The 11,963-nt window shown below is 38.2% G+C and overlaps 1 protein-coding gene across 1 annotated transcript; it reads right to left on the bottom strand.

Moving 5' to 3' along the window:
• Nucleotides 1–1,544: 1,544 nt before the first annotated feature.
• Nucleotides 1,545–2,309, bottom strand: LOC136981470 (uncharacterized). The gene has a single exon (XM_067277784.1). The coding sequence runs from the start codon at nucleotides 2,307–2,309 to the stop codon at nucleotides 1,545–1,547; it is 765 nt and encodes a 254-aa protein (XP_067133885.1).
• Between the last annotated feature and the right edge of the window lie 9,654 nt (nucleotides 2,310–11,963).

Raw genomic sequence — 11,963 nt, 5'->3', positions numbered from 1 at the left:
GGATTATAAAATAATCCAATGGAACTGTCGTGGTTTCCGCAACAACTTCTCTGACGTTAAACACCTGACATACTCTACCTCATCTCTCTGCGTAGCACTCCAGGAAACACATCTAAAACCTGGAGAAAGAATTTCTTTAAAAGGATTCGATCTTTACCGTAAAGATGACGACAGCCACACCCGCGCCAGTGGAGGTGTGGCTGTACTGGTTTCAAACCGCATCCCGTCTTTTCCGGTACAAATAACAACAGAGCTGCAAGCTGTGGCAGTCAGAATATCTATGGGCGTCACTGTCACAGTTTGTTCCATATACTTGCCACCAGATGTCAGAGTCAATAACGATGAATTGGATGCATTGGTTGAACAGCTGCCAACTCCTTTCCTTTTACTTGGTGATTTCAATGGTCACAATCCAATGTGGGGCAGTCACGATATCAACCGTCGAGGCAGAGCCATTGAAAGATTCATAGGTAATCACCAACTATATCTATTTAATACTGGAGAAGTGACATACTTCCACGCTCCAACAAGAACATTTACTGCCATTGATCTATCATTAGCAACCCCAAATCTGTTTTCAGTGTTTATATGGGAGGTTGGATCTAATCCACTTTCCAGTGACCACTTCCCAATATTTCTAAAATACCAAGGCAGAGAAAGCTGTGAAACAGCCCGTCCACCACGCTGGAAATTTGAAACGGCAGATTGGCCTACATTTTCCTCTTTGGCTAACATCACTGAAGAAATGGTCAATACTGCCGATATCAATGATGCAGTAGAAGTTGTCACATCGAGTATTATTCAGGCAGCCGAAAAAACAATGGGGAAAACGTCAACCAGATATCCAAAACATCCGAAACCATGGTGGGATCAGAATTGTGAGGTAGCATTTAAAAAACAAAAGAAAGCATGGGGGATCTTCAGAAGATACCCCACTGCTGAGAATTTGATAGCTTTTAAAAAAGCAAAGGCAAATGCCAGAAAAATAAGGAGGCAAAGCCAAAGGGATTCATGGAGGAAGTATGTATCTAGCATAACATCTTCCACCAGCTCAAAAGCGGTCTGGGATAAAATCCATAAAATTAATGGAAAATATGCTTCTCACTCTCTGTCCATGCTGGAAAATAATGGCACAATAATCAGTGACATAAAAGGTATTGCTGATTGTTTGGGTGAAACATTTTCGTCCTCATCCAGCAATAGTATGTATACAAAGGATTTTCAGGCTTACAAAGTGCAATCTGAAAAACAATATCTAAACTTCCACTCTCCATCTAATGAGGAATATAATGTGCCATTCAGCAGAATAGAACTATGTACAGCAATCTCTCGCTCAGGGAATACTGCTGTAGGCCCGGATAAAATCCACTACAGCATGATTAAAAATCTATCAGACAATTCCCTCAGTAATCTTCTGAATCTGTTTAACAGAATATGGACAGAACATACTTTTCCAGACTCTTGGAGGCTATCTATCATCATTCCCATACCCAAGCCAAATAAAGACCACAAGAATCCTTCTAATTATAGACCAATTTCTTTGACTAGTTGTCTCTGTAAACTTTTCGAAAGAATAATAAACAGACGCCTGATGTTTCTCTTAGAGGAACAGAACTACTTATCACCACATCAGAGTGGATTCTGTAGGAACAGAAGTACCACAGACAATTCACACAGTGTGGAGTACTTTTACATTCAGTACTGTCGTGACCTTCAGTTCCACACTGTGCACATAAGCTTTTGCCTCGGCAAGACGTCTGAGAATGTCCAAATCGCTGGCATTTAAAGCAACGCAGCGGATTTGGAATATACAAACGAACTGCACAGCGCAGATACCCGGCTGTAACAAAGGATGGCAATGCAGGGTTGTTGAACGTGAGGATTAAATGTTTTGTGGGTATCAACTTGCCGTCTCGGCGGATCGAAATGCGTCGAACGGAAGTGACACCTTGGTCTGAGAGGCCGATCTGAATGTCTGATTCCTCTTCAGACATTAAGTCAAACTCAGATATCACACCTCGTGATGAGTTCAAACTTACGTGTGGTGTGACCGAAATTGCCATGTCTCCAAGAGTCTTCATTGACAAGAGCTTTACTGTTTGTTGAGGAGAGGCTGTTTCTACTAGTAGATCCCCTGACCTCAATTTTTGCGTTTTTTTTAAATGCCCGATGGTTGATTCAAATAGCTTTTGAATCAAAAAAAGAGAACACTTAGCAAGGGGTTTTTCTCCAGTTGCATGTACTATTAAGTAAGCGGGTTGGCTGGAGGTCTGGTTCTTTGTCGCTTGTTTGTTGTTTTTAGCATCCATATTTAAAAATTAATATTCAGCTCCTAGTGACCCCACCCACCATGGAGTCCAACAAGGAAATGCGGTCACATGGGAGACTCCCATAGACCGTCACACCAGGGTTTCCCAAAAGCTATACCCTCACAATGCAGTCAAGAAGAGCACATCTTGTCTGACGTGTCTGCCCGGTCTGCATCAATCAGTTGACTCCAAGCCGAGGTCAACAATGACTCAACGACCAGCCGATTGACTCAAACGGAGCCTGATTTGAGCCTCCCGTTTATCCGAAGCAGGGGCCAAAGCAGTGTGTTGGGGACGGTATGTTGCCCCTCAACTACCAGGATCCCCCTTTCCGGCATACGGGACACCACGCACGGCAAACACGTGGGTGGGCGTTCAGATCCCAGCGATGGTAAAGAAGAGTTTCTAAACCATCTCTGGGAGGTCCCCTCACCACGGACAGGAACCCACATCGAGGGGTTTTTTTGGAATAGCTCTTTTGAGCCAGTAAGCCGAAAAATTATAAGAAATGACATCGATGGGGGAGGATAAGGAGTCTGGGATCTCAGGTCCTTTGAACTTTCATTACAGATTTCGATTATTATAAATATTTTAAATGAACGGAACCATCCACTTTATTATTTAGTAAGATATATTCTGGGTCCAATCGTTAAAAATATTACTCTGATATATTACTAATTAAAAAGGGAAAAGAAGTTTCTAAGAAAATACAAGAAATGGAGGGAGATTTTAAAATTTATTCTTAGTGAAAAAAGTTATATTTTGGAATCAGATAGAAGAATTCGTCCGGGTCAAATCTACAAGATAATTTTTAAACCTCATTTTAGTTTAAATATGTTACATAGTGATTTTAATTGGCCAGAAATTTGGAAGAATATACACAGTCTGCCAGTCGAATGGATTGAAACGTCATGGCGAATCTTACAAAATGTGATTATGTGTAAGGAGTACTTACGAATTTATCATCGTTGCAGAACTGACAGTTGCTCGAGCTGTGGACGCACAGAGTCTATTATTCATATATTTTATGAATGTAGTGTTGCCCAATCGGTATGGGGATGAGTTTCAAGGGTGTGGAAAACTCCTATAAATTGGACAAATATTAAATATCAGAGTGATCTAATAGTTAGAAATCAAAATAGATACTTACTTAACTGTTGTATTGCCCTGGCTAATAAATGTATGATGATGTTTGACAGGAAATACTGTAGTGCTTCTCTAGTAATAGTAAAAATTAAACAGGAATTATGTTTTAAAATTAGGAGTGATATGGAAAAGATGACTCAGAGTGAAATAAATAATTTTTACAGGGGAACAAATACTATCTTTAAAATAGAAAATAATGTAATAAAATTTAACGACAAGTGGTGATTTTTAGTTTGTTTTTTGTTGGTTCTAATGTTTAGCTTTGGCATGTTTACTATTTTGAGTATTGTGATTAAATGTTTTATATTAAGTTTTTGATTGTATATTTGTCTTGCGATTAATATTTAATAAGTTATTGTATATTTTTGGGATAATTCCCTTAAATAATGTTTTGTAGTTTAATTTTTTGTATTCTATTGTTTACTATTTGTAAATTTATTTATTTAATTAATTGTCGGGTTTTATGTTTTTTGTAAAGTGATAGAATGATTTTTGGATCATGTAAATCGTAATTAACTTATGGCTTTGCAATATTTAATTCGCAATTGTTATAAATGAACTATTATGTGTTTTTGGGGCGATTTCCCTAATTAATGTTTTGTATTTTAATGCCTTATGTTCAATTATTTGGTGATTTAAATTTAAATCTTAAACAGTGTTAAATTCTATGTTTTTTTGTAAAGTAATAGAATGATTGTCAGGTTATGTAAATTGTAACTAACCTATACATTTTGTAAATACTGTGGACTTCATGTTCCTTTATATTTCATGTAAAAAACGGCAGGTATATTTTGTATTTAAAGGGTTATTAACATTGTTACTCTTTCATTTGATTTTTGTATGATTTTAGAAGCTTTTGTATTTGGTGACCTGCCGTTTTAACAAACTTTCAAACCACAGTATCTGTTCGCCATCTTTGTTCCCTTTAGTAAGTATTTTTGTTTTTCAACTGTTCTATAGCCTTCTTTCTTCCGTCCGTAGACTGACCTGCACGTTTGAAACACAACGTGTATTCGTAGGTCGAAAGACAACACTATCCTTTCTTTTCAGTGGTGGTGTGACCGTTTGGTCTACCACCACATTTCTCCTTGTTTTTTTTTCCCCTCTCTCTATCCCCTCTCCCTCCTTCATACTGCACATTTATCTTGGCCAGCCGTTGGCGTCTCCTTTGCCAGCGTCATTTGTGTGTTCGAGGACATCTTTCTTTTTGTAGTGCGTGTATACCGTACTGTAGTGGACTGCCATACTTTGGATACCTGTCAGCATACAGTGCTCTCATCAGTGCATAGTGCTCAGTGTTCTTCGTTTTCTTTATTATCGGTGGTCACGATTCCATGTCTCTAAGCATGAATCTTGACAAGCCATCCACAAGTTATGCCGCAGTAGCACAAGACATGACTGACTCATGTCTTGCCGTTGAAAGTTTCATAGAAGATGTTATGACATAAGAAGAGTCTGAGAATGAACAACTTGCGAAGGATGCAAGAGCTCCAACTCCAGAGACAACAGAACAAGATTCCGATCTACAGACTGAAATGCAAGAAAGACTCAAAAAAATACACCACCTGCAGGTCCATTCGAATAATAGCAAAAGAACAATTACAAATGCAGGACATCATCACGGCTTGCGAGAACATCGCCAACCCACAAGGTGAAGTAGAACAAGTATGCTTCAAGCCTAACAACATTGAAGTTATTGGACTCACTACCGTAGCAGCAAAAGAGAAACTAATTGGACATACCATAAAGATAGGATCTTTTGATTACATTTGTGAAAGCCTTGAGAAAAACCAAATTATGGTCACTGTAAGATTCGTTCCTAACGAGGCAGATAAAGAAGTTGTTAAAAGTAGTTTAAGTTTATATGGTAAAATTCTAAAAGTGTTAGTTAATACGGTAACAATAAATGATAAAAAGTTTAAAACTGACACATATAGAGTCATTATGGAGATCAGAAAACTTTTACCTAATTATATAGAAATTCTTGGGGAAAAGGTTGAGCTATTATATAACAGTATAAAAAAAACAATGTTGGCGCTGTGGCAGTCTACAACACGAAATAAAAGACTGTACTGTCAAACTCTGCCACTGGTGTAAAAGCTCACAGCATCTAATAAAAAACTGCCATTTTGATATAATTGCAAAAAAATACATAATAAAGAGACAATGTGCCCAGAGCCTACATTTTCTGAAATTTGCAAAAATGGAGGCAGAAACAAAACGAATGAAAGAATACGACGAAAAAGTTTAGATAGGCTAAAATCACAATTACATAATAATAAAGATATCAAAATAGAAAAACATGATGAAATAGAAAAAAGTAAAGAGATAGATATAGTTAATAATGAAAAAGAAAATGAGTTAGGGGAAGTAACTAAAACAAGAGAGGAAACTATAAATGTAGAGGAAAACATCGTTACATTTGAAAACAACACAATCGAAAAAAAATAGAGAACCAACAAAATGAAGCAAGTGTGAAAAAAGAAATACTTTCTATTAGCCTTGATGCCAGCCTAACTGGCAAAGAAATTATAGAAAAAGTTGAGAAGGTAATAACGAAAGCTGAGAAAAAAAAGTTAAGGAAGAGTAAACGAAATATAGCCCAACCAAATTACTTTTAAGTTCGCGACGTTAAACATCAAAACATTAAACATCTGTGGGTTTAGAAAGGTCTCCAAGCAAATTTACATTCTTAATATGCTTTTAACGGACCATACTGATGTCCTTCTTCTCCAGGACACAAACACGTACAACTTTGACGATATCAGAAAACTCCATAAGCTGTTTGCCAATTACAACATCTATGTGTCCTTTGCCCCTAGGAGAGGTTCTGGAGTCATTACTATGATTCATAAAAAACTGAAAGTCAATGACTTTAAAACAGATCACAATGGGAGAATCCTTTCAGTTGACATTTCGTATGAAAATAACCTGCTAAGAATTATTAACATCTACGCCCCTCCTCAACTATCTGACAGGAAAGATCTCTTTAATACACTCCCTATCTACCTTATGGGCAACAGAGATATAATAATGGCCGGAGATTACAACTGTGTTCTAAATCCCTTAGATAAAAAAGGAAAATTATGGCCTGACGAGTCACGTAAAATTCTTAACAAGATTACTAATGATTACCTCCTCTGCAATGCTTTCCGCCTTATCCACCCAAATCTCCCTGGTTACACTTGGGAAGCGCAAGGGATTAAAGAAAGGTTAGATAGAATCTACTAAAACTGTAATATTGGCAAAATCGACAATATCAATAAATATTACTTAATTGATGACAACAAGAAAATATCTGACCATAAATTAATAAATATGAACATTCACATTAAAAATAGCAATATTAGACAGACAAACAGAATCAAGGTCACCGATGACATACTTAAAGATCCCGACCTCCAGCTCAAAATTAAAGATATTATACAGAAAACAAGACCAACCGTAACTGGATCCAATGGCACGAGGACAATAAAAAAATCTACAAAGCCATTGAATGCACGTGGAAGAAAATCAAGCACAAGTGCTTTAACAAACTCAAACAACTACAGAGAGAACTAAGTTACAAAATTATTCAAAAGGACACCACTAGTATAGAACAGATAGAAAATAAGATAAGTAATGAAATTAACAATAAAATAAAAAAACAACTATATTAATTACAAAATGAATAGGCTGGGCATAAGTAGAAAAGCAGAAAATGACATCTTTAAAAGGAACAAAAAAACAAAAAGTCCGACCACGCTAAATAACTTGATTAATAACAAAATGACCACAGATGAAAAAATAATTTTAAAAGAATTCGAAAAATATTACAGCCAACTATATAAAAAGCCACCAACCAACTGGAACTATTGGGAAAAAGTTGAAAAAGATATCAAGCCTATAAAAGAAAGAGAAATTGGGCACATTGACAAGGAGATCACCAAGGTAGAAATAAATGACGCAATTGACAACCTACATATGAAAAAAGCCCCAGGAATTGACAATATCCCCGCGGAAATATACAGGTTCTTCAAAGATGACTTTACTGACATGTTTTATAATCTATTTAATCTCGACTCATTCAATGATAATTTCAATACTGGCAAAATTATTCTAATAAACAAAAAAGATAATGAGGAAAAGCAGATAAGTGACTTCAGACCAATCACACTCTTAAATATTGATTACAAGATTTATAGTACCATCATAGCCAAAAGAATTGACAAAATTTTCAGTAACCACATCAGCAGCACTCAGAGTGCTGGCATAAAAGGCCGCACTATTCAAAATAATACCATGTTTATCAACCTAATTAGCAATATTTATACCAAGAGAAAAACCCCTCTATCCATCTTGTCTATCGACATAGAGAAAGCATTTGACACGGTAAACAGGAAAGTACTATGAAAAATTCTTTATTCTTTTGGTCTTAATAACAAGGAAATTAACAAAATCAATTTACTGTACCAAAATCCCAGAACTAAAATTGTAATAAATAATAATGATTCAAATTTCTTTGACTGTCCTGCAGGTGTAAGGCAGGGATGCCCCTGCTCCATGGCTCTCTTCACCATCTACATAGAAGCTTTTCTGGCCACAGTCATGAATGACAACTTGATCACCCCTATACATATCCCAGGTGTTGTAAATAAAATTAAATATATAGTGCACGCCGATGACATGAACTTCATGATCATGGATAACGTTGCACTGAACAAAACTCTAGAAAAAATAAGAATATTTAGTAACCTCACCGGTATAAAAATTAATGAAAATAAAAGCAAACTTCCTAACATATACGGAAACTTATAATGTGAATCTATGAATATAGCAAATGTAGAAAACTTAAAAATTCTGGGGGTATGGTTTGGAAAAAAAAGTAATAACAAGAACTTTAAAGACATGATCTCAAAGCTTAACAACACGATATTAGAATGGGATAACATATGGCTATATATGCCAGAGTGTGTGACTGTTGCCAACAAGGCTATTATTGCTAAAATTATATATTTTCTATATATCACCAATCTTAACAACCAACAGATCAAAAATTTAGAAAAAATAATATTTAAATTTATATGGAACAGTGAGTTTGAACCGATCAATAGAAAAATTATGAAAAACGAAATCAAAGAAGGTGGTTGGAAAATCTGGGATATAAAAACATTTGAGCAGTCCTTGCAGCTAGCTAATATTATTAATTCTATTCTTTTACCTGTTCACCCATTATATTTGCTTGCCCGATATATACTGGGCCCCATCACCAACAGAATACTGCATACTCCAAATAACACTCCCTTTATTATAAATGAATCTAAAAACTACAAACTTTGGAGAGAGACGATCAATATTCTAATCAACAAAGACCAAATAGGCGAAAAAATAAGACTGAGAACTGTGTACAACAACATATTCCACCAGACTACCAATAGAAATGTTACAGACCCATCTGTGAACTGGAATGAAACTTGGAATAACCTTGAAAAACTACCTGCTGAATGGAGAGAACTGGCATGGAAAATACTAAATGAAGTGGTCATGACCAGAGTTTATCTCAATACCTACCAGCATTTGAAAATAAAGCACTGCCCACGCTGTAAAAGGGACGAAAACATCATTCATGTCTTTTTTGAATGCCCCATAGCCAAACAGACATGGGCATGGGTCAACAAAATATTTAAAACACACCTTAGTTGGCATAACGTAAACTACCATTCTAAATTTCCTGTCAGAAACCAAAATCATTATGTTATAAATTGGTTTACTGCTCTCACCAAAAGAACATTATAAAAGGCAAGATGTGCACTTATTTTTGAAAACAAAAAATGGAATGCAACTCTTATTGTTAATAAGATTAGAGACGAAGCTATCCGTAAACTGGCTGCTGATGATAAACATTTAACCAACAAGGAACATGTTACGTTATACCATAACACAGAAAACATAATTTGGAGTAAGATCAATGATAACTTTACTTTAAATGATCAGTCGCATTAATTTGGTGTCTTCTGTACCTACAGGCCTCACGGCACTCCTCCTACAACTTTTATATCCAACCTCGTTTCCTTTTAACGTTTCCTGCATTTGTATTTTTCTTTACTGTGCTTGTCCCATGTAATTATTATTTCTCCTCTGCTCACCAATGTATATCTTTGTAAATATTGTCTGCTTTATAATCACCATATATATGTAATTGTGTATATCTTTGGCTCACCAATGTACATTATTATTGTTTGTGCTTATCTATCCCTTACCTATGTAAACCATACGTAACATTGTCTGCTTGTTACTCATCAATGTAAAACTTTGTAAATATCATTTGTTTTTCACTCAACATTTGTCTATGCTTTTTTATGTAAATATTGTCGGTTTTTTGCAAACCAATGTAAATATTATCCCTTAGCTACTTATCAATATAATTTAAATAAATAAATAACAAAAAAAATAAAAAAATTCAATCATATACGCTCTATACTGTTCTTACCTTATCTGGAACGATAACGGGTTCTGGATCACTGTATGCGGTTGTGATACACTTTGGGAACCATGTACTATGTATAAGTTTGTAGTTACTAGTGCTTTGTAAACAGCAAATATGCTGTATTGTAATATTAAGGATGTTAATAAACTTTTATTAATAGTATCTGTTCTTATCAGCTTGATTAATCTTGGTTAATCAGCTGATCTACCCACTCATTCGGATGCCGACCGGACTTCGAGCCTCCAGCTCCCCGGATCATAGGTAAGTTTGTTTTGTATTTTTCTCTGTCCTACCCTCTTCTTACTTCTGCTGGAAGAGCGGCCTGCACGGTTTAAACGCACCGTGTATTCGCTGCTTGACCGGCAAAACTTTCTATCGCCCCACCAGCCTTAAGCGGGTGGGCACTCTAGTCCCTTCATAATAGCAGTAGCAGAAGTCATAGCACTCCTGCTAGCCTATAACTTCCTCTTCCTGCCTCTTCTTGGTTGGCCGCATTCTAGCGCCCCAGGAGGTTCTTCATCCCCTATCCCTCTTTCTATCATCTGCACATTTGATCATGGCAGCCTCGCTGAGAGCATCGCCATTAATAACCGTCCTGGTTCCTCTACACCCTCCGCACGGATGTCAGTTATGCCTCCTGATTTCCAGGGACTATTCGGACCATGCGGGGCTTGTGAAGCATTTGAAAGACGTCCACGGTACCACCCTGGCGTTTGAATGTCGTGCTTGCAAACTGGTTCTCAACCTTCTTAAACAGATGAAGTTACATCAGCAACAATCAGAAATCTGTCGTAACAGCATCGCCGCTGCTCCACCACCCCCGCCGCTACCAGCTGACAGAAAAAAGGTGTGTATCCCGACCCGCCCACTGAAAAAGTATTCACCGAGGAAGCGACGCAAGAGACCCACTCCACTCACAGACAGCGACTCGTCTCCAGGCACTCAGTCTAATGACTCACCGCCATGCTCTACCAACACGCGCCCCAGGCGACGTACTAGATCTATCATGGCTCGTTCACTGCCTGATCACCAAGACAGTCCGTCCAGACAACTCGAGAACTCACCCTGCCAAAGCCCAGGTACCGCCACCAGGAGCCCAGCCCGGCCCACAACTTCAAATTCCGCCAACCCAAGTCCGGACGTCTCTACAACAAGTACTTTGAACGCCAGTTCACCTTCAGTTACTACCCAACTGTGTAACTTACAGCCAAGGGTCATCTTAGAACGCTCTGACATCTGGTCTGGTCCTTCACCTCCTCCTACTCGTCCAGAGTTCGTCCCTTGCTCTTTCTCTCCCCTTAGGTCCAATCAAGACAACGCAAACACCAGCAACAGCATGCCCACCTCAACGCATCCAACGACGATCAACAAAAGCCAAGCAGCGAATAGCGTCCCCGCCTGGATAATGACGTAAGTCACCAGGTTTGATTCAGCCTTAGACGAGGACATGCTAGAAGTCATGCTATCAGACTTAACCAATCTAGTTTATAACATCTGTAACGTCGAACCAATTGATTTAGACCATCGATATGCTCCCAGTCGTCAGCCTCGTCCAGACTCCATCGCACAGGACGCCAGTGCCATCCAAAAACTGTATCGCTCAAACAAGAAGAGAGCTTTTGCAGCTGTTACGGGTGAAGGCATCAGATACTGCGACATCCCTGACGAAACTATTTTAAATCATTTCAGATCTATTCTAGGTGCTCCTCCGCCCAGTCCCGACCCACCACCGTTACCAGACCTCGGCCTCAACAATGCGGACAACGACCCACTGGGCCCCCTCTTCACACCCGCCGAAGTCGCTGACCGTCTCCGCCGTGGTCGCAACACTGCTCCAAGTCCTGATGGCATCAGATACAACCACTGGCGACGACTTGATCCCAGCGGCAACATTCTGGCGGCTGTTTTCAACGCTGTTAAGCGTACGGCACATATTCCTTACTCCTGGCGCCTCTCCACAACAATACTGGCCTATAAAAAGAAGCCCTACGACGACATCAGTAACTGGAGACCAATTTCCTTGTCCTGCACGCTAGGTAAAC

The sequence above is a fragment of the Centruroides vittatus genome, unplaced genomic scaffold, assembly GCF_030686945.1.
Source record: "Centruroides vittatus isolate TY-2023 unplaced genomic scaffold, ASM3068694v2 contig_760, whole genome shotgun sequence".
Taxonomy (NCBI): domain Eukaryota; kingdom Metazoa; phylum Arthropoda; class Arachnida; order Scorpiones; family Buthidae; genus Centruroides; species Centruroides vittatus.
The sequence above is the reverse complement of the archived record's forward strand: the minus strand, read 5'-3'. Positions and strand labels throughout refer to the sequence as shown.

What these genes read in the sequence shown, in the direction of transcription:
- LOC136981470 (XM_067277784.1), bottom strand. Translation starts at nt 2,309, where the DNA reads ATGGATGCTAAAAACAACAAACAAGCGACAAAGAACCAGACCTCCAGC.